General features: G+C 52.2%; 8 protein-coding genes across 8 annotated transcripts; 5 read left to right on the forward strand and 3 right to left on the reverse strand.

The window, feature by feature from the left end:
• Nucleotides 1-483: 483 nt before the first annotated feature.
• Nucleotides 484-6,648, forward strand: LDX57_001441 (uncharacterized protein). Its single transcript, XM_046083085.1, has one exon. The coding sequence runs from the start codon at nt 665-667 to the stop codon at nt 3,551-3,553; it is 2,889 nt and encodes a 962-aa protein (XP_045939042.1). The 5' UTR covers nt 484-664; the 3' UTR covers nt 3,554-6,648.
• On the reverse strand, nt 3,930-5,414 carry LDX57_001442 (uncharacterized protein; the record flags this gene model as incomplete). Its single annotated transcript, XM_046083086.1, has 4 exons — nt 3,930-3,943; nt 3,993-4,608; nt 4,664-5,064; nt 5,117-5,414. 4 exons carry the CDS (start codon nt 5,412-5,414, stop codon nt 3,930-3,932), a joined length of 1,329 nt encoding a protein of 442 aa, XP_045939043.1.
• Nucleotides 6,649-8,427: 1,779 nt separating the features above from the next.
• LDX57_001443 (putative C2H2 finger domain protein) lies at nt 8,428-11,559 on the forward strand (the record flags this gene model as incomplete). Its single annotated transcript, XM_046083087.1, has 2 exons — nt 8,428-8,659; nt 8,720-11,559. 2 exons carry the CDS (start codon nt 8,428-8,430, stop codon nt 11,557-11,559), a joined length of 3,072 nt encoding a protein of 1,023 aa, XP_045939044.1.
• A 759-nt stretch (nt 11,560-12,318) lies between these two features.
• cdc4 (putative cytokinesis EF-hand protein Cdc4) lies at nt 12,319-12,914 on the forward strand (the record flags this gene model as incomplete). Its single annotated transcript, XM_046083088.1, has 4 exons — nt 12,319-12,505; nt 12,559-12,699; nt 12,748-12,840; nt 12,886-12,914. 4 exons carry the CDS (start codon nt 12,319-12,321, stop codon nt 12,912-12,914), a joined length of 450 nt encoding a protein of 149 aa, XP_045939045.1.
• Nucleotides 12,915-13,101: 187 nt separating this feature from the next.
• Nucleotides 13,102-13,695, reverse strand: LDX57_001445 (uncharacterized protein; the record flags this gene model as incomplete). Its single annotated transcript, XM_046083089.1, has 1 exon — nt 13,102-13,695. One exon carries the CDS (start codon nt 13,693-13,695, stop codon nt 13,102-13,104), a length of 594 nt encoding a protein of 197 aa, XP_045939046.1.
• Nucleotides 13,696-15,036: 1,341 nt separating this feature from the next.
• Nucleotides 15,037-15,717, reverse strand: LDX57_001446 (uncharacterized protein; the record flags this gene model as incomplete). Its single annotated transcript, XM_046083090.1, has 1 exon — nt 15,037-15,717. The coding sequence occupies exon 1, from the start codon at nt 15,685-15,687 to the stop codon at nt 15,037-15,039; it is 651 nt and encodes a 216-aa protein (XP_045939047.1). The 5' UTR covers nt 15,688-15,717.
• A 1,164-nt stretch (nt 15,718-16,881) lies between these two features.
• Nucleotides 16,882-18,693, forward strand: LDX57_001447 (cytochrome P450; the record flags this gene model as incomplete). The annotated part of the gene is made up of 7 exons (XM_046083091.1): nt 16,882-16,939; nt 16,996-17,128; nt 17,192-17,383; nt 17,462-17,613; nt 17,664-17,908; nt 17,958-18,226; nt 18,291-18,693. The coding sequence occupies 7 exons, from the start codon at nt 16,882-16,884 to the stop codon at nt 18,691-18,693; spliced, it is 1,452 nt and encodes a 483-aa protein (XP_045939048.1).
• Nucleotides 18,694-19,395: 702 nt separating this feature from the next.
• On the forward strand, nt 19,396-21,273 carry LDX57_001448 (flavin-containing monooxygenase; the record flags this gene model as incomplete). Its single annotated transcript, XM_046083092.1, has 8 exons — nt 19,396-19,633; nt 19,687-20,094; nt 20,139-20,203; nt 20,251-20,467; nt 20,530-20,576; nt 20,626-20,760; nt 20,830-20,998; nt 21,128-21,273. Exons 1-8 carry the CDS (start codon nt 19,474-19,476, stop codon nt 21,271-21,273), a joined length of 1,347 nt encoding a protein of 448 aa, XP_045939049.1. The 5' UTR covers nt 19,396-19,473.
• Between the last annotated feature and the right edge of the window lie 174 nt (nt 21,274-21,447).

Raw genomic sequence — 21,447 nt, forward strand, 5'->3', positions numbered from 1 at the left:
ACAGTAGATAAATTGAGGGTGTTGGACATCCGACGCACGGACAGTTGGCCGGTTCACTACTCCGTAGGCCCACGCGAGAGCCTTGGCCCGAAATCCTGCACGGAAAACGGATATGCATGCACGAATGGGTGGCATAGAACGGAATCAGATCAGCGTATACACCATAGGATTTTCGAGAGAAATGTAGTTTCTAGTTAGCAGTCGGTCATTTCAAATCAACTTCGATCTCTTATTCATAGTCGCTTTTTAAGTCCACCCCTTTTTAGACTCCTCAAAACCTCGAACCATTAGCGATGTTTATATTTGATGAGGGTTACATTCAATTTCGATGATGAGAGAAACTATGTGAATTAAACCATCAAAGTCCAAATGCAGGAAACTGAATCATCATACTGTTCAATTTAGTTCTATTTTGAATGATTCTATATGCTACTGAGTATAGTTTACCTCCATCTACGGAGTATATACTGCAGGATAGTCTCGGCCGCCGGGACCCAAGAAAAGCTGCTTACCACTCGCTCCACCGCCTTCTAGCCGGTTCTGCCATGCTTATCGATAACGATCAAAAAGGGGAAAAATAAAATCGAAAAAAAAGAAAAAAAAATTACCCCTCCACGGTGAGGATCGGATTTCCCCTCCTTCTCTCCCCAAACCCCAGTCCAAAATGGCGGACACCACAACTCCCGTGTTCTTTAACACGATATTCGATCAAGGACAACCGTTTGACCAGTTTGACCCTATCCATCTGACCGACTCTGAGATCCTTCCTATCTTGCGGTTGCCTTTGGCTGGGACCGTGCTGGGACATGATGCAGCCGAAGATGCCCTGAGCCAAGTCGCGCGCGGCGAAATCTCCTTCACCCAGTTCGTGGCTGAAAAGGCCCAGGGGGTTTCTCAGTCACAAGAGCGTTCTCAATTGCTTCACATCGCCTTGGCCGCTCTCTTCAGTTTCCTCCAGTCTAACGTCACCGGACCTCCCCTCGAGTTTAGCCCCGCCGAAGCCATCCTCCCCTCCGGCCTGCGATCCGACCAGACCACCCTGCGGAATGTCCGGGCTCACATCATTCGCGAATTGTCCGTCGATGGCGAAGCCGCATACAAGCTTACTCCCAATGTCGAACTGTTCGCCGTTGCCAAGGCTCTCTTGGCCGACTCCGATGTCCTATTTACGAACCCTCCGCTTGTCGCACGAACCGCTAGAATGCGAGTGAACTTCTTCCACCAAAAAATGCTTTCCGAAGTTACTGGAACCTTACAAGATGCCATATATGTCGACCTAGAGAAGATTGGCCAGGCCGTGCTCAACAACCCATCTACCACCGAAGAAAAAGGACGGTTCCTACTGGAACGGGCAACCATTCACACGCACCACGGCTACGATGCCAAGGCTAGGGCCGATCTGGAACAAGCTGCTGCAGTACGGAATTTTGAGTTTGCGTTGACCGGTAGATTGGGCAAGCGCACCAAGTTTCAGGACCGCGATATCAGTCAGCTAGTCATCCTGGCTAAAAGTGCCGACGAGAACGCCCCGAATGCTCCCGCCAGCGCGGACAAGAAGGAAGAGTCTTCGGGCCCCAAGAACCTCGACCTCAACGATGATACCCTCCTTGAATCTATTTCTTTCAGCAAGTCCGACAGTCAGGAGCAGGACAAGCCTGTGACTGTCCAGGATGAGTCCGAGCTTTCGCCCTCTTTGGCATCTCTAGACCCTGGCAACCAGCCGATCCTGAACCCTATCGACTCTTCCATCCTCCTCGCACTCGCGTCCGCCATTACCAACACCACGCCTGAAAACGGGTTGACTCGGGAGGAAACCCAGCCGTATGCTACGCGTGTCCTCGAGGGTGGCAGCTCGAATTGGCAGATCTATACGCAGGCCCTTCAGCTGCGAAGCCGCATCGAAGGTTACCGCGCTCGTACGGTGGAGCGTGCTGTGCTTCAAATGCAGGCTCTTGTTGACCAGGTCATCGCCGACACCGCCACACCCGATACCCAGGCAACCGACTCCGTGGAGCAGCCGACAACCTTCCTTCCAAGACCCGAAGAATCCGAATCTGCGTCCGCTGCCGAACGTCTTGAATATATCTGGATTCTCAATTTCTCTACCCGCTGGAACCTTGAGGCTGAATTGGCTAAGCGATGGGTCGAGCTGGGGGCACTGAGGACCGCGCTGGAGATCTATGAGCGCCTGCAGATGTGGGCAGAAGCTGCGCTCTGTTACGCCGCTACTGAGAGAGAGGCAAAGGCGAGGTCTATGGTTCGCAGACAGCTCTACGAACCCATCAACAAAGAAGCGGACGACGAGAACGAAAAGTTCGAAGGACCGGAACTGTCCCCTCTCCCGGCGGATGCTCCTCGCCTGTTCTGCATTTTGGGCGATATCGACACCGACCCGGCCATGTACGAACGTGCCTGGGAGGTCTCGGGTAATCGATACGCCCGAGCACAGCGTTCGCTTGCACGCCACTATCTCACCATGAAACCGCCTGCTTTGGAGAAGGCCGAAGAGGCATATCGCAAGAGTTTGCACATCAACCGCCTGAATCACAGCGCGTGGTTTGCCCTGGGCTGCGTGCAACTCGAATTGCAGCGCTGGGATGATGCTATCGACTCGTTCACTCGCACCGTTCAGATCGACGATACCGATGCCGAGGCATGGAGCAATCTCGCTGCAGCCATCCTCCGATCGCCCCAGCCCGACGAAAACACGACCCCGGCGGCCGCCGCAATTGTGCAGAGGTTGCCCGATGAGGACGAGGACGTTGAACCGACCACCGAGAAGGCACCCGAGGATCCCTGGAAGCGGAAGAGAGAAGCCCTTGCGGCGCTGCACCGTGCCGCCTCGCTCAAACACACCGACGCGCGCATCTGGGACAACGTTCTCACCGTGGCCGCTTCCATTCCCCCACCGTTCACCCCGTTCCGCGACGCCGTCATGGCACAGAGACGGCTCATCGAGCTTCTTGGGGCCAAGAAAGGCGAGAAATGCGTCGACCAACCTATCCTCGGTATGCTGGTGGATCACCTCGTTACGGCGTACGATTACAACAAACTCTTGATCCACGTCAACGCCGGTAGCGACGCGGCACCAGAGTATGTCGTCCGTAGCGGAACCGTCCCGGGCCAGATCCTGTCTCTCGTGCACGACGCCGTGGTGCCTTTGATCACGCACTCCGCTCCGCTGTGGCTTCTCGTCGCGCGGGTTGAGCAGTACTGTGAACGGCCGTCCAAGGCATTCGAAGCTCACGAGAAGGCCTGGCGCGCCACCGTCGCCTCGTCTACCCAAGGTGCGTTCCAGATGGGAGATGAGAAAAGATGGATGGACGTCGTGCGTGCCACCGAGAAACTGGTGCGTGACGGGTATTCCAAGTTCGGACCCATGGACAAGGAAGGCCAGCAGGGCGTGGAGGAGCCCGAGATGGTGGCCCAAGACTGGCGATTCAAGTCCCGAAGCGCCGTCCGTGGAATCCTCGGCAAGGGCAAGGATTTCTGGGAGGATACCGAGGGATGGACGCGTTTGAAGGAGTTGCAGAGCGAGGTCGGAAGCTCGTAGGTAGTTGATTATAGATACCGAAAGCCTTATAGAACGGGTTATGCATTTATGTTGATATGATGCGAATGAAAAGTTTCAACTGTTTGATCAATCTTCGTCTGTCCGTACCGAAATTATACCTGCTGTTATACACACTCAAATCCTTCCTCACTCCATCTCTCCCTACCCCCTTGATATCTAGCCACCAGTGGCCAAGCACACAATTTCCGAGTCCGATCGCTCCCGTCAGTCGTCTTGCTTGCGCGCATCTCGCGGGGTGCAATCCCTCTTTCTACCCAGTCGATCATGGTGTCTAGTGTGTTTGGCTCATATGGAATAGATGGATAATGCGGCGAGGGACCGCAGTGTCCGCCTCCTGGGTGGTTTTTAATTGATGTTAGGAAATGAAGACTAGAAATCAAGGGAACAGTAGTATAAGAAGGGGAGGCCAAAAACTCACCAGGGATCATAAATAATCTCATCCACTCTTCACGGTCTCCGGTTACCTCTTCAATCCTCGCTAAATGTTCCATTGGCCACGTCGGGGCATTATACGGATCCGACCACCCCTGCGTGACGAGTAGTTTCCCGCCTGAGTTCTTGAACGCAGAGAAATTCGTGCCGATACTGTCGAGGAACGGAGATACGTAAGTGTCCACGTGAGAGACATCGCTGGTCCAGTTGAACGAGAGGGCCGTTGGGAGGCTGAAGTTGAATTTATTATGGGACTGAGTGGATATCAAGTTTTGCAATAATGGCACGGCGTAATCCTGCGCCAGCTCGCCTTGCTGACCGGTCCAGTCGGATTCGCTACCGGGTTGGAAACCGGGGTAGAGGGATCCATTGGTATCCGGATGGACAGGACCAGAGGTGAGGAGATTGTAGGTTTTTATCTGGGCAGCTGTGAGACAGGTGGTGTTTGAGCCCGATGCAGGACACGCAAGCGATGAAATGTCAAAGGAGCAAGATAGCGGGTTCTCAATAACGCCGTCTTTGAGACCGTCCAGGGCGTCGCAGGCGTCGAGAACTCGGGACCGTATAAAGTCGAGGGTGTGTTGAGGCAGGCGGGCATGTTTCTTAATATTCGTGTTAGTGGTCTTCTTTCCCTAAAGAATAGGGAAGGCTACTTACAGTGGCAGACCTCCACCCCCACAGGAATGACAACATAAGATGCGAATACCAGTTCCCAGGACAAGAAGCCACGATGCCATCGAATAACTGGGGATGAAACTCCGCCGCCGCGAACCCCTGCGCTCCACCGGTTGAGCATCCCTCGTAGTAACTGTACTCCGGCGAAGAAGCGTAGAACAACCCCGTAATGGCTTTCGCAGACGGAGTGAAATAAGCAATAGAGTTGCGGATCCACGCGAGGGTTTGAGGCACGTCGTGCAGAAAAGGGAGGTATGTGGCGCCGTTGTCGACGTCGTTGTTTGCCTGTCTGTGGCCGCCATCGCCGCCGGCTACTGCGAAGCCTTTTTCAAGGTTTTTCAGCATATCAGTGGTGTCAATAACTCCTGCGAAACCGCCATTTCCTAGTAGATTGTGTTAGATCAAGTGGGGTTGCGGTGGAAAAAGAAACCGCACCACCAGAGAGATAGCGTCCGTTATATGTCTCGTTGTCTGGTAGCCAGAGTTCAAAATTGACGCTGTTGTTGCTGGGATATGCGACAGACCCTTGCAGGCGACAGAAGGGGATGGAGTTCAATGTCCCAGACACGTTCATACCGTGGACGTCGACGAACGAGGAGTGCAAAGACTGGACATCTTCCAGCTGGGAGGAGACAACGCCCGAAAGATGTGAGCATTGTTTCTCTAGCTTGCCTTGCGCTGCTTCTCCGGCAGGAAATGAGTAAGTCAGGGCTGCGAGGTCTTGAATCCTCATGATTTCGGGTGTAAGATCTCAGTTCTTGATAGTATACTAAGAAGAAACATTAGCAATGGGCTATCCCTGTCAGTATATAAGCTCGATCAACCCCGCGGGACACGGGGTAGTTCCCCAGGTTAACCCAGCTCCGAGCATCGATGAGGTCATTGGCCAAGGAGCGTAGACTCGAATCGGTCTTTCAAACGATCAAGTGCCAGAATGTGATCGGCGTCATTGTGAGCCGGGGCAATGCGGAGATGCGGAGATTCTCCGCCTAACGGAGAAACAGACAAATCCTCACTGTTCTAACATGCTGGGGTGCATCCAGGTAGACTGGTGATGGTCTGGTATACGACAATTGGGTTTTAAGCATGGGACTTAGGGTGTTGGTAGTCTCTATCGCATGTGGTATTACTTGCAGCAAACTTAAAGCCACGAAGCAATGTAGAAAACGTCAGCCCCGGAACCATTCATGCCATCTTGAGATCGCTCAAAGACTTCGTGATGGAGCTTCTCCAGTGACACGCGTCTAAGTTCGCGGTATTTCTGAAGTAGTCCTATGCTATTTCATGCTCCCTTTTGGCAGTTTCGCGAGCACTTCCAGTTTACCCAATGTGAGAGGCCGACAAACAAGCACGACCAAACTGAGTATGCCCTTGAAACAATGAAACCGACGACGTGGCTCCAATTTTTCAGTCGTTCGAGCAGAAGCCCGTATAGATTGTGAGACTTTTTGGGGTGCTGTCGAGAGCTTCTTCCCAGAAAGCTTCAGGCAACGAAATGAGCCGGTCATAAACCAGCGTTACCGAGTCTGCGGTGGATAATGATTCCAGCATCAGCGCTTGTTGAAAGTAGGCAGTTAGAAACGGAGTAATGGAATTGACAGCAAAGCCGTCAGGATTGCGGACTTCCTGCACATTCCTGCAAGTCTAAAGGCAAAATAGCCTCTCAGAAGATGGGTCAGAAAATAAAAAACGTCGCCCTCTATCTGAGAGGTATTAGGTGCTCAATCCATTCGGAGTGGTTTGTTGGTAAGATCAGCATAGTAATCGACATAGCAATCATAAATCGTCAATCAAAGTTTGAATTTGACATCAATATTCTCCTCTGTCTACTCATTAACAATGATAATTCATCATTTTGCCTCAGAATCACAAGCCAGGACTGATTCACTATGATGTTTCGTATCTTGTCGAAAACTGGGAGAGTCAAAGGCTGGAACAGATAGTCCTTAGAAACCAGTATAATCTTTCAGCTTCGCCTTGTCACCTTTCCCCCTTCTTTCTATACTTTACTACTCATCCCTTATTCTGAATTTTCAAAGTCAAGGCTCCTCAATAACAACCAAATTCAGATAACATCTGATTGAAGTTGCCATATTCTTTGAATTTCGACCTATTAGTAGATCGGTCAAATAACTGGACACACAACTTGGTCTACGAGACACCTCCACTTTCGATTTTCGGTCAGATTGAACATCATCGTCCAAGTTTAGTCTGTATCTATCGCCAATTATATCGATGGCATAAAATGTGAGGGTGGTGATGGGGGCCAGCTATCGATCGGGCAGAAGATCCCCGGACCTGTTGTACGCCGATCGATTGGAACGGAGTGCAAAGGTGAGATGAATACGGAAAAGGGGAATCTCTTCCTGGTGATGCGGGATGCCAATTCAGGGATGTGACCGGGATGATTGACTGCGAAAAGGCGACTAGGTCAGGGACAAGACGAAGGCGAACCAGGATGCAATGCCTAGCCGTGGTGGAATCTCGTGACAGCAAGAGATTTCCATGGCCTACATCAACTACTCCCATGCTGAGCATAGTAGTTCATTGCCAGATACGAATATAAGCCAAGCAGGGCTGGACGCACGAGGATTGCAAATCCATCTGGTTGATCGGTTCCGGTGAGTTGGGACGCTCGGCGGACCCCGTCGTCGACTCTCGTAGGGTGGAGATAACACAAATTGGCAATTGAATCGGCGTAATGCAGCTCTGTATCGTTATCTCTGCGGTTTGGCTCTGGGGAAGAAAGGCGGAGGACGCCATGCGCCGATCTTCTCAGATAGAATCAAGGTATTATGATCTGGACTAACCGCCGAGGCCGCAGTGCATTAGAGATCCCAGGATGGAATAAATTAACTCTTGCCTGAATGCGACGGGGATCCTCGAGATCGGCCTTCTAGTGCCAGGGACTGTGATCTAGAAGACCAGGGATCATGGGAACCGACGTTGGTTAACCTGATGCATTCACCGTGAAGGACCTGTAGTAACTAGTTATACTCTGTAGATGCGGGTGAGCGTTCACCCGAGTCATGGTCATGCCCCGCCAGACTTCATTTTCTGCTTTTGCAGTCCAGGGGAATCGACCTAGGTGGATGTGATCACTGACTTGTTCTGTTATCCTACATCAGTGTATAGAATATCTGTGATCTAGCCATTTCCCTCGTTCTGCTATAAGTGGCACCGGAGCACATCCATCCATATCCACACTCGACTCCAAAGATTTCCCCTCTTCGGCTTCCCGCCTCCAGTTTTCACTTCCCCATCATTTCTCGGAATCAGCCCATCCTCCGTCTTTCGCCGGCCTCTCGTTGGATTGTCTGCATTTTCGCCTGGAGTCTTCATTCCGGTCTTCCTCTACAGTCATAATTCCTTTTAAAATTCTATTCCTGTCCACAGCCCTTCACCCTGCGATCGCCCAGTCGGCCGAACTCCGCCCGACCACGTTTTCCCCACGGGGTTTTTTTGCGTTTTTTCCTGCCCTCACCGGTCGCTCTTCTCGTCTCTGTCTGTCCCTGTCTCGCCACGCCACGCCACGTCTCGCATGAGTCTATGGCTGGCTTCATCCGATTACTGCCTTGACCTGTCATCTTCGGTTTTGGTCATCGGTCCGCGACCCTCGTGGGCTGATGGGCCGGCCTAGCGAAAATTTGAATCCCCACCGGTAACCGGGCGTTGGCGAACACTTTGGACGGTATATGAATCGGAATCAACAGATTAGCAATTTATGACAAGTCACAAGCTGCACCATGGCTTCGGTGGTCAGCGCAATGCCGGGGTTGGACGGTCCCAAGACCAACCGAAGAGCTCGCAGTGAGATGGAGACCTCCGATAACGAGGCCCATCCCGCCGGCAATGGGACGCCGCGGAAGAGGAAGAGAAACCGCAAGGTGCATTCCGATCGCAAGTACGACTGCACCTTTGAGGGCTGCGGCAAGAGCTACTCTCGCGCCGAGCATCTCTACCGTCATCAACTGAACCGTATGCAGCCAGGCACATGTAGATGCAACCCTGGAATGTAGCTAACTAAAATTGACTTAGATGCCCCAAAGCAAATCTACCGATGCGACTTCCCAGACTGCTATCGCTCCTTCGTGCGACAGGATCTGTGCCTTCGTCACCGTGAACGACACACCACCCAAGGATCTCAGCTACAGAAGCGCGATCACTTCGCGCAGGCGGCCTCCAATCCCATTCCCATCCCCATCCCTCAGCCCGCGGCCGTCTCGCCGTCGACCGACCTCTCGTCCGGGCGTGCGTCGACTGCGGGCTTATTAGATTCCCAGGCCGTCAGCAATGCGAACCAAAATGTCGCGACATCCTCGTCCCCTCCCTCAGCCGGTAGCAACCGGACGTTCGGCTATCAGCAACTACTTCCGCAACGCGACATCGAGACGACCAACGCCTCCTTCTCACGGCCTGCTGGCGCGAACGGCCACGTCTCTCCTCCCAGCCAGCCGACCGCGTACAGCCCTCCCAACCTACACAAAGCGCGTGGCGCCCTTCCAAACAGAAATTCGGTGACCGGATCGACGAGCTCTGGCGAGGTGGGCAACGAGCCCCAGTCGCGACCGTCCGTATCCGAGTCCAGTCGCAGCTCTGCCGCCCAATCTCATGACCCGAGCTCGGTCTTTTCGATACCGGCCGAGCTGACCGGGTCTTCCCTGGTCAGCCCGACGACGTACGGCTCTCAGACGGGCCTCCAGATGCCCGTAAACGGTTATTCAGATATCTCTCTAGCGCCTGTTGCGTCTTCGACTCCCACGTCACTCGGTCCAACTGCGAGCCTGAACGCCTTGGATTCCATGTCCGGAATGATGGCCTCCGGGGCCGTGGGTGACGGCGGCTTCGACTCGCTAACATCGTGCGTCTACCCTATTTTCGGCAGCGAGTCCTACAATCGGTCCCCCTTCGCCATGGCCGACGACTTCACCGCGTGGCTGTTCAACGAACCCCCGGCGGTGTCGTCGTCGGTCGGCTATCCGTCCGGGACCACTATGGTGCCCAACTACCTGGACGCCGCGCAACTGCAGAACCAGTTCTTCATGGGTGACTCGGCCTACGGGGCGTTCTTGAGTGGCGTAGTGCCGCATCACCCCATGAGCGTGACCAGCATCCTGGATCCCGGATCGCCGCGCGCAATCATGTCGGAGGACAAGCGGCAAGAACTACTGCACCTCATGGCGACGCGGTTCAATGAGGCGGCGTATTCCGTCGTGGCCAAGCGCAAAGACGCCCTGATGGAGGGCGACATGGACGACGACAACCACGTGCTGAGCCTGCGAATGATGCAAACGTACGTTGGCTCGTACTGGTACCACTTCCACGCGCAGCTGCCCATCCTGCACCGTCCGACCTTCGTCGCCGATCAAGCGCCCAACCTGCTGCTGTTGGCCGTCATGGCGATCGGCGCGTCCACGCTGGACCACATCCACGGGCCCGAGGTGACCGAAGCGGCCTCTGAGCTGGCGAATTTCATTGTCTGGCATTTGCGCTGGGAGATATTCATGGATGCCGATTTCCGACCGCCTGCCAAGCTCTGGGTCTTCCAGGCGTTACTACTGCTGGAGGTCTACGAGAAGATGTACTCTACGCGTGCGCTGCACGAGCGGGCCCATATCCACCACGACACTACTCTGACTCTAATGCGTCGCGGCAGCTCGTTGATCGGGCGGTCGGCCTTCGACTCGCCCGCAAGTCTGCGCGATGACCGGCAGGTCCGGTCGGCGTCGGGCTCGACCACCACGCCCGACTTTGCGGCCGACGAGTCGTGGACACACTGGATCAAAACCGAGGCCACCCGGCGCGTGGCGTTTGCCGCCTTCGTGCTGGACTCGACGCACGCCACCATGTTCGGGCACTCGGCCAAGATGGTCGCACACGAGCTCAGGCTGCCCCTGCCGTGCGACGAGGCGCTGTGGTCGGCGACCAGCGCTGCCGAGGTGGCGCGCGTGCAGTCCAGCCTGCATGCCAACGGCGTCAAGCCGGTCATGTTCCTTGATGGGCTCAAGAAGACCCTGAACGGCCAGCGCGTGCGTACAAACGCCTTCGGACGCACCATTATTATGGCCGGCCTGCTCAGCGTCAGCTGGCACATGAACCAGCGAGACCTCCAGGTCAGCTCGCTTGGAGTTCCTCAGGCGCTGGGCGGCCGGGACAAGTGGCGGTCGGCCCTGCTGCGGGCCTTTGACAATTGGCGGCGCGATTTTGACGAGGCGCTGGGACAGATTGGATCGCCGCCGTTCCCCAACCACGCCTACAATCGCGTCCGACACCCGCTAGACGAGGACAACGTGTTTGAATCGCGCGACGTGCTGCACGGCCTCGCCCACATGGCGTCGCACGTGGACATTGTCGACTGCCAGATCTTCGCGGGCGCGGGGCGTCTGATGGGCCGGTCTATCACCCCGAGAGACTACAGCGCCGCCCGCGAGAAGATGACCGAGCGCTGGGCAACCAAGGCATCGGCCCGTGATGCTGCCTTCTACGCCCTGAAGTTCTTGTCCGAGTGTTTGCTGAACTGGGGAAACGAGGAGGGCAGCGACTGCTACTCGGGCCGTCACGACTTCCTACTCAACCGGCCCTGGGTCATCTACGTTGCAGCGTTGGTGGTATGGTGTTATGGGTTTGCCTTAGAAGGGCCGATTGCCTCACCACCGGCTCTGGCAACGGTCGCCGAGCAGAGGCACGACATGCAGGAGTTCCTGCGACGGGTCGGCGGCGTGAAATCGCCCAATGATCTAGAGGGGATGCAAGGACGGAATCGGTGTCTGGGGCTGTTGATCATCCTGCGCCAGGGATTTCTCGATGCACGATGGGAGCTCTTGGCGGAAGCAGCCAATCTGCTCGGAAGCTGCATCGATAAACTACGAGGGACATAGCAGATTTGATATGGACATATTTGGGAGTCTGGTATGAGGGTTGTTTATTAGGTGTTCATTTATTATGCGTGATGATTTGTACTTTATGATACCAGGAGGCAATACATTTATTTACTGTGTCTAACCCATCAATATAACATTATCTATAGAAAGTGATGGCAGTGATACTGATACTGATGATCGTCATATGGAGTGGAGCCCCCGAATTCAGGCCACGACGCGGTTACCACAACAACCAAAGTAGAAGCCGCCCGGCCCAGCGCCTTCTCTTAGTCTGTTTCTTCTTTCTCTCCCTCCTTCTCCAGCTTAGTTCTCTGCCACATTCCATTCCATCCTTCTCGTCTCGCTGTTTATCGATTGTGGTGTCATTCGTGCTGCCCCTGTCTTCACCCCTCACTGCAACCCCTACCGGTTCTGGAATAACAACAAAAACATCGTCATTTGACCACCTCATCAACATGGTACGTGCCGGAGTCTCTTTGGTGGAATTGCACCTCAGCCCTTGCATTCCCTGTCAAACAGAGGGATTGTTCAACCTCTAGATTTGGACAGTGGTGCCACAATCGTGGTGTTTGTGGCATCGTGCCCCAAGTCTGGCGATCGGTTCCTCTGCAATTAGAATTCCGCCCCTCGTTTCCCACCAGTCCCTTTCCCTGGTTCGCCGACGTCTGGTTCCTCCGTCACTTCCCTTCCCATTCCCTCTTCATTCCCATCCATCCATCTCCATTCCGTTCATTTTCCGTCTCACTTTCTGTCAAAATGTCTCGCTCACCTCATCGCGATAACGACCAGGCCTCGACCAACTACAAGGAAGCCTTCTCGCTATTCGACCGCCGCGGGTCCGGCAAGGTCTCGCTGGAATCGCTGGGCGACCTGCTGCGCGCCTGCGGTCAGAATCCCACCCTCGCCGAGATCTCGGATCTGGAGAAGAGCGTCGGAGGGGACTGTAAGTGGACGGATGATCAATGCGTGAATGACGGTGGAGGCTAATGGGTACAGTCGATTTCGAGTCGTTCTTGAAGGTGCTCAACCGTCCCGGTGGATTCCGTGAGCCCGGCGAGCCCGACGAATACTGTCGCGGATTCCAGGTGTTTGATAAGGATTTGACCGGGTTTATCGGAGTGGGACAGCTTCGCTACAGTAAGTCGGGTCCTCGGAGGAGTAGCGACGGATACTAATGGTTCCCAGTCTTGACGAATCTTGGGGAGAAGATGTCGGATGAAGAGGTTGACGAGCTGCTGAAGGCCGTCGATACCAGCTCCGGCGAGATCAACTACACCGGTAAGCTTACTGCCCATCAATGCTCGAACGCCGCTAATTCAGTAGATCTTGTCCGCACCATCCTGGCCAACTAATTGTTTCACGATACCCTGATGTTCTTCATGATCTCTCTCCTTACGACGCGATTCTGCCCCGAGGCCGGGAGTTGTTGGCTTGAGCGTATTAGTTACGTTATAATGTTCTTTATTGTATATGCAGTAGGATTTGGGGATACACGAGTCTTAGTTAGTATCAATTGATTTGTTTCTGTTGTGCCAGCGTTTAGGGCAACCAGCCCGCCCACTCTCGATCGATTGCTTTCATCTTCTCGGGATCGCCCATATCGTCCGTCTCGACCAAGGCCCCGGGCAATAGATAAACCACCTTGGCTCTCTCCGCCTCCACATCCTCATCCTCCCCATCCGGTTCTTTCCCAGCAGCAGTCACATTTGGAAAATGCACCGCATCCAAGAAGTACCCCACCACCACACGACACCGCCCACACCGTAGAAACCACCTCTTCTCGAACCCATCCTCCCGTCGCACCATCGTCGCCCTCCGATCCGGCACCGCCGTTGATAGAAGAATCGAATATTGTTGTTGAACCGGCTTGCCGGACCCGCTCCCTTGACCTTCCTGCCCTTTCTCGTCCGATGGCTCTGTATCATTGCTTTGCGCGCGCGGGGACGGTAACGGGAGGATCAGGGCGCCGTCTCGCGCGGGCTCTTTTCGTCGTGCCAGAGCGGATACGGTCTGTGTTGTTGCGAGGAGGAGGTGGTTGCAGAATCGGCAGTGGTTGGTTAGGATGGGGAGCGTGCGTTGGGTTGTTGGGTTTGGGGGGAGTTCGGTTGGTGGGGGGGTAGGTGATGAGGACATTTTATTTCGCGGCAAATATTTGTTTTGATATGGCGTGGGTTTTTGTTGCGTCGAGGCGTTGGTTGGTTTCGAGGTAGGTAGGTAGGTAGAGAAGAGGGTGGTTGCGGACTTGCGGTTCGACGGTCAAGGTGAGGTGAGGGTAAATTCGCGGTTCGATTGGGAGGTCGGGTTCAGTTGAGTAGGGATTGTTTAGCGGGATTGGAGTTTTAGAAGCGAGGCGTGTCTGTATGCTGAAGAAGTGGGAAAGAGAGACAGGAAGACAAAGGTAGAGAGGTTCAATGGAGGTAGATGAAGCAGGTCTGGATGAAATCTGAGGAGTCAAAGGTCCTTGCCTGATTTGGTTAGTGCGTGCCCTTGTAGCCTGATATTTCAGGCATGAAAACTCTATGGATCTATAGAAACAATCTTGTGCGGAGTGATACGTGCATTGGAGATATTAATTCGTTTTCGTACCTCTTAAGTGGATTTAATTTATCTTGCTTGGCGAAGACTATCACGCAAGTGATCCAGAGTTTGATCGTGGTCCCGTTCATAGGCAGGTCGATGGCATATATATACAATAGCCTTGCGGAATGCTCAACACGTGAGATGGCAACACAGATAGTGTAGGAATTTTAGGTGCCAGGGGTAGGCTACCGAAGTGGAAGAAAAGTGAATGAATTGCTTGACTTATTGAAGCTTGCTTGAATGCTAACTAGGGGATAGAAAGGCCCTTTATATCTTCAATATCACGTGGTCTTCATGGCCGATTTCATGGAACCTTCCGCTTCATATAAAGGCTTTTCGGAACTTGCCTTTAGCGAGGGTTTGGCGGATTGCTCGAAGCACCTGATTCTTCTACAGATAGACGTACGTACGTTAACGCGAAGGGATATTAGAAAGAAGCAGATGTTGATTCAACTCATTTTAAATAGCGCTAATTCAACTAGATTAACAAAAATAGCTTGTTGTGTCAAAGAACAAGAGCAGAGCATTTGTAATTCACAGAGGCATGGTATAAACCGATGTCTTCTGCCCAGAGGTACAATACCTACAGTTGGCTTCAAGTATTGCTGCTCTGTGCAAAGGACTTGCTCAGCGAGGAGTGAGTGAACAGCATGTTGAACCCGAGCATAAAGGTCTCGCTTGGGAAGCATTAGGTAGTATAGTACAGTGAGTTGAGTGCACTTAGAGATAGAAATGGTCTTGTGTATTGACAAGAGCATTTATTTGAAAAACTAGTAACCAACGTGGTTATAGCACCTTCATTTGTGATCTCCCCACTCCTCCCGACCACGAGATGTCGCTGCTGCCCCCCCCCCCCCCCCCCCGTGGCCAAAAAACCCAAATCAGGAAATCAATTTAGAACGTCCCCTCCCTCCGAACCGCATTCATCATAACCAAACAATCATACGAAACCTGAATCCCATACATCGCCAAACCCACCCAATACGACAACGCCCCATTCCACGCCATAGGCCCCTCCTTCTGAATATGAATACCCGTCGCAAAAGCCAACCCCAACGGCGTGATGAGATTCACCCAGAAGGCCGGCCAGGGTAGGAACGCCGCCATCCAGTATAGATCGTTGAGCATGCGGGTTATCTCCGCGCCGTAGTCCCGGAAGGTGAGCACAGACAGGAACGTGCCGGCGAGCATGAAGGCGGAGAAGGCGGCGGCGCCGCAGACGAGAACTAGGTCGGGGAGAATGGGATCGAGGGCGGGGATGAGACGCATGCGTTTGGTGATGGCGGCGCTGTAGGGAAGGTAGAGGCCGCCGCCGAGCATCATGAAGATGGCGCCTACTTGGGTGCCTTTGATGTGTGCGCTGTAGTGCTCTTGGTAGCGCTCGGCTGTCCACCAGGGTTTGGTGGGTGGGAGGTTCCCGGGGAGGACGAAGCTGAGGTGGAGGAAAATGGCGGAGAGGTTGCCGGTGCTGATGGCGAGGTATTGCCATGTTTTGATGGAGAGGAGGTCAGCGGTTTTGTTGTAGGCGTAGTCGGGGACTTTCATTTTGTCTGATGTGATGCTGGAAGAATGAAGATGGAAGATGGGGTGGACTCAGGATGTAAGGATGGAAGAGATAAATAGAAGATATACACCAAGAACTTAGTAAAAGGCTTTCAATGGTGCCACGCCTAAACAGCACTATTAATCTACGTGAAAGTATCCTCGGATTTACACTATCAGATGCCCTTCTTTGACATTCTCATGTCCATGTCTCTGGTACCTCCATGTCCGTGTCTTAATGCAGTAACGTTTACATGATCCCTTACATAGTTTTGGATTGACAACGCAAACCCTATCTTCCTAAAGAGTCGACCGGCATAAGAAATGTTTAGCGGTCAGCCAGCACCCAATCTACAATTCTACATCTTGACGTTCCTTGGTGCAACGCATTCCTCTTTTTGCCAGTCCGTTCTCTAGATCCTAACCTAAAGGGTATCGGCTACCAACACTCTGAGGACGAGCCTCTATTGCCAGATCTGGATTCATGCATAGAGGAATAACTTCAGACTAGAAAAGGAAATGTTAACTGAATTTTCATAGACTCGTGGGGGAAGTATGAGATCTATTGCCTGAACGGGAAGAGATTAGGGTTCCCCTGTGGAGCTATGATAGAGTTGAGCTCACCCCTGAATGACGTCTGGGTCATGATATCACTTGGAATTGTAGATTTGATCGTAACCCTAGGTAGAAGTTTTCTTGCATCTGATGATCTGACAATGTGGGGCACGAGTCAGTCCAATTTCCTAACTGGATGCAGAACATGACCGGAAATGCAACCAGCGATATCATCAGGAGGATTGACATCACCGACTCAACTCACGCATTCTTTTTCGGGTTGAGTCGCACTGCGGAATACTAGCCTTCGTGATAATTTCCAGATGACAGTATCCCTTTTGCCTTTCAGATGCCTTCCAGACAACATTTCCTGTCTGACGTCGACTTCTTGACTGCTGAACTATCTATCCTATTTCATCTTTCCAAGTCCTTGTCCAAGATAACATAGGCAACTCCAGGGAGCAGTCCATCGATCATAAGAAGACTACCGCTGATTGAGCCACGATGATCACCATACACCTTTTGGGTATCCTCTTTTTAGGGTCGATAGTATGGTATCTCACGAGACTGTTAAAACTATCAAAACTACCTCCACTGCCTCCTGGACCTAAGCCGCTTCCTCTGATAGGAAATGTGCTCGATATGCCGCCTCAGGGGTGTAAGGAGTGGTTACATTGGTTCAAACACAAAGAAGAATACGGTATATCTCATCGTCCTCACGGTGATTTTCTGTCTACTATTCTAATATTACCATAGGCCCCATCAGCTCCGTCACAGCGGCAGGGAACACTCTAATCATCTTGAACGAAGCCGAAATTGCATTTGACCTGCTTGAAAAAAGAGCATCACAGTACTCTGCGCGACCGAAGATGGTTATGGGCCCTGAGCTGTAAGAAACCTCATATCAACTCTAGTAAAAGGTTCATGGCAACTAATCGGTATGGTATCTCAGAGGAGGTTGGAACCGCGTGGTGACCCTAAAAAGCAACCCGGTCGAAGTTCGAGCCCATCGAAAGCGCATCAACCATCATATCGGCTCGACCCAGGCGTTGTCCTCCTTCTATCCCCAGCAGGATGTGCAGATCAATCAGTTTCTATCGAATGTGCTTTCCAATCCCAGTGAGGTTTTGGAACATATCCGGAGGTGCGTAACAGGGCCCTCACGCCATTCCGTTCCGTCGGCGCTTCATTTCTTCTCAAGGATTGCTAACCAGACGAGCAGTGTCGTTGGAGCGAACATTTTGAAGATCACCTACGGATACACGGTGGAGCCCGTTGAACACGACTGTCTCATTGAGCTGGCAGAAGAAGTAGGGGAACGATTCAATGTTGCATGTCAGCCGGGGCTTTGGCTCGTTGATAGCTTTCCCTTCTGTATGTTGAAGCATTGCTGCAATGAGACCTAGGTTGCTGATCTGCTACAGTGAGGCACATTCCAAATTGGGTGCCAGGAGCTGATTTCAAACGCACGGCCGAAAAATATCGCAAGTTGTTGACCGCACTTGGAGAGAAGCCATATGCCTTTGTCCAACACCAAATGGCATCTGGCATGCACACACCGTCGTTCGTTTCGAAACAACTTGAACAGGCAGGGGGATCCCTGACTCCGCTGCAGGAGCACGAGATTATCTGGGCTGCTGGTGTTCTCTATGGTGCTGGTGCGGACACGGTACGTACGGTTGACTATAAAATGGAGGCAACTCTAACGAACTGGATAGACTGTTTCCGCACTCTCAGCTTTCTACCTCGCCATGGCGTTGCACCCCGAAGTTCAGCGCAAAGCTCAAGCCGAGCTTGACCAAGTCGTGGGATGTAGGATGGCCGGGCCAGATGACAGAAACGACTTGCCCTATTTAGAAGCTGTGATTAAGGAGGTCCTACGCTGGAACCCTGTGGCGCCTCTTGGCGTTCCACACACCACCACGGAAGACGATCTCTATGAGGGCTATCGAATTCCCGAAGGTGCCACCGTGATACCCAATATCTGGTAAGGGTCATCCTTGAACACCTTTCGGATTCAGCCGAACTTGGCTAACGAACCTTTACAATAGGGCATTCATGCACGATCCCAAGTTATACCCAGATCCAATGGCGTTCAAACCTGAACGATTCCTCCAGACAGACAACCATATGCCCGAACTCGATCCGCATAAGATGGCTTTCGGTTTCGGTCGGCGGACTTGTCCTGGTCGCTTTCTAGCTGATTCGAATCTTTACCTGGCAGTCGCACGATCACTTACTATCTTCCAGATCCTCAAGCCGGTGGTGAATGGACAGGTTATTGAGCCACCCAATGACTTTCAGCCGGGAATTATCAGCCAGCCCACTCCTTTTAAGCTTGATATTCGACCCCGGTCGGCGGCACATGAATCGCTACTTAAGTCACATTCGGGAGAGGTGAAGTCTGAGGGCCATTCGGCGTTGTTGGACAAGATTTGGAGTATGCAGCATTGATACTACGGATTCTGTACTTTAGATTTCTTGAATTATTACATAAGTTTAACGGATGTTATCTGGCTATCGTTTCAGTCACTGTCTTCAAAGTAATGTCCTTAACAAACACGACCCGTGGTCACAGCCAGGCGATTCGTTAGATACTAATTAAGCACATCATTGGAAGTTCGACATCCTACGTAATACCCATACGCTAGTATACTCATGATTCGGGGCCTTGTAGTAAGAAGGTTAGATCCATCTCAAAAGGTTGTGCTCTAACAAGAGTCACCTACCATTTTTGGTGGCCTATGCAGACCGGGCGAGTTCGGGGCAGTTGAATACCAAAGCCTATCGAATTGGGCTAGCTACGTTTCCGACGTAAGGGAGTGGCAATAGACTGCACCTGAGCTTCTCTGAGCATACAGTCAACCGGTTCTGTCGTCAGGTGGGTCCAAAGTTGTGGTGAAGCATGTTAAGTACTGCCACTTACAGACGTGGCGTTCTAGTCTCAGAGCAAGGGTTTTACTTTGCTGATAGTGTATTTGCATACTTTGTGCCTGATTACTCTGCAGTTTAAGCTCTTTCTTATGTATACAGGTCTCTTAGGTAATTAAAAATAATCATTATATGACATGTTCGACGCATATGAGGGCATATGGAACTGTGATAGCTCATGGGTAGATTTAATCCGAAAGGACCCCGCCTGTGCTACAAACATTATCTTGATGTAGAGTATCTTTCATCACAATCTCAAGTTCTTTCTCCAATTTACCTAGATGGGAGACAATAACCTCAGCCATGACAATCTACTCTCAACCCCCCACCACTGCCATTATCATCGGAGCCGGATTCTCCGGTCTGACAATGGCTTGTCAACTAAAACGATTCTTTGACCTCGACGATTTCTACATCTATGACCGCACAGAAGGCATTGGGGGAACATGGTGGAACAATACATGTTTGTCCCATTCCACCCCGTGACCATCTTGCCCTAACGAACTGATCTCTCAGATCCAGGATGCGCGGTCGACATCCCGGCCATTTGCTATAGCCTCTCTTTCGCACCAAACCCAAACTTCAGCAAGCTCTTCCCATCCCAACCTGAGATCCTAGACTATGTCAATGGCGTGGCTGCACAATACGGGGTGCATTCTCACTTCACAGGTAGTACGGAATGGAGGGGTGCTCGGTGGCGGGAGCCCACAAAATCATGGATCGTGACGTTCGAGGATCTGCCAACAGGACAGATCTTTACCCAACGATGCAAGATCCTCATATCTGGCGTTGGCGGTCTCGTCAATCCGAATGACTTCAATGTTCCCGGGACCCAAAATTTCAAGGGCGACATCGTGCATACTGCCCGGTGGAATCCCAATCTCGATCTGACAGGCAAGCATGTGGTTGTTGTTGGAAATGGATGTGAGTATGACCCATGATCCATATTACAGTTTCTGACACTGCAGGCTCCGCTGCGCAACTCGTCCCGGCTATCGCGGATCAGACGAAATCCGTCACTCAGTTCATGCGGGTTAGTTGGCTGCATCCGATCCACTGGCATCTTACTGATGTGTTCAGACACCGCATCATATCATGCCTAGCCAGAATTATGAAATATCGAAAACGTGGAGGATCATCTTTCGCTGCGTCCCGGGCTTTCTATTCCTCCTGCGTCTTTTGATGTTCCTCTACATGGAATCTGGTTTCTTTCAATTCGGCAAAGGCAAAGCGGAGTCGTTGTCTCGGAAGAATTCAGCTCAGTTGAGCGCGAATCATGTTCGAAATACAGCACCTGGTTGGTTTGAAAATCTCTACTAGAGATAATAGTCCTGCTGACCTACGTGTCTACGTGTTTAGAAAAATATTGGGATCTGCTGACACCGAAGTTCGAGTTTGGCTGCAAGGTAAGCTTTGCTCCTCCGGTACATGAACCAAGTATAACCGTGAGTCTAGAGACGAGTGTTCGACCATGGGTATCTCGACTCTCTCAACAAAGATAGTATCCGTCTCACCGACGATCGCATTGCCAGTATCACGGAAAACTCTGTCCTGACCAAATCCGGCGATGAGATCTACGCGCATGTTATCGTAAGCTAGCACCTAGCGTTCCGGGCAGCTTGAACACCGAAAGTGAGCAAGAGAAATAACAGTTTACAGATACTCGCCACTGGGTTTGCCTTAACCCAATGGGATGTCGACATCCGCGGTCGAAACGGCATCAGCCGGAAGCAGCACTGGGAGCAATACGGCTCCAAGGCAGCGTTCCAATCCATTGCCATGAGCGATTTCCCGAACTTCTTTACCCTAATCGGTCCAAACTCCGGGCGTGCGCATACATCGACTTTGCTGTCTATTGAAAGGTTCTACCTATTCCCTCTATTCCCTCTATTCCCTAGGGTGTGCATTAGAGCAGATGGCTAACGGTAGTGCAGCTATACTAATCTGATCCTCTCAGCCATTGAGCCCGTCATTAGAGGATCTGCTCACTCGGTTGAGGTCAAGGCGTCTAGCGAGCGGCAATTCAATCGTGATGTTCATTCGGCGTTGGAGCAGACGGTTCAGAACACCTCCTGCTCGAGTGTGAGTTCTTTCTATCGCTGAAGGTAACGATGCTAACATCTTCTTCAGTATTTTATCGACAAAGACAGTGGGAAGAATTGGTTCATCTATCCATGGAATTCATTTTATTTGTGGTGGTCTACATGGTGTAGGTCTGATGATGATTGGGTGTATGAAACTATTTGATATGCTATCTGACCGTGGCCATTTGCGGTG

The sequence above is a fragment of the Aspergillus melleus genome, assembly GCF_016097325.1.
Source record: "Aspergillus melleus strain CBS 546.65 chromosome Unknown contig1, whole genome shotgun sequence".
Lineage (NCBI taxonomy): Eukaryota > Fungi > Ascomycota > Eurotiomycetes > Eurotiales > Aspergillaceae > Aspergillus > Aspergillus melleus.

Coding starts and splice junctions, on each gene's coding strand:
- LDX57_001441 (XM_046083085.1), top strand. CDS start 665: ATGGCGGACACCACAACTCCCGTGTTCTTTAACACGATATTCGATCAA.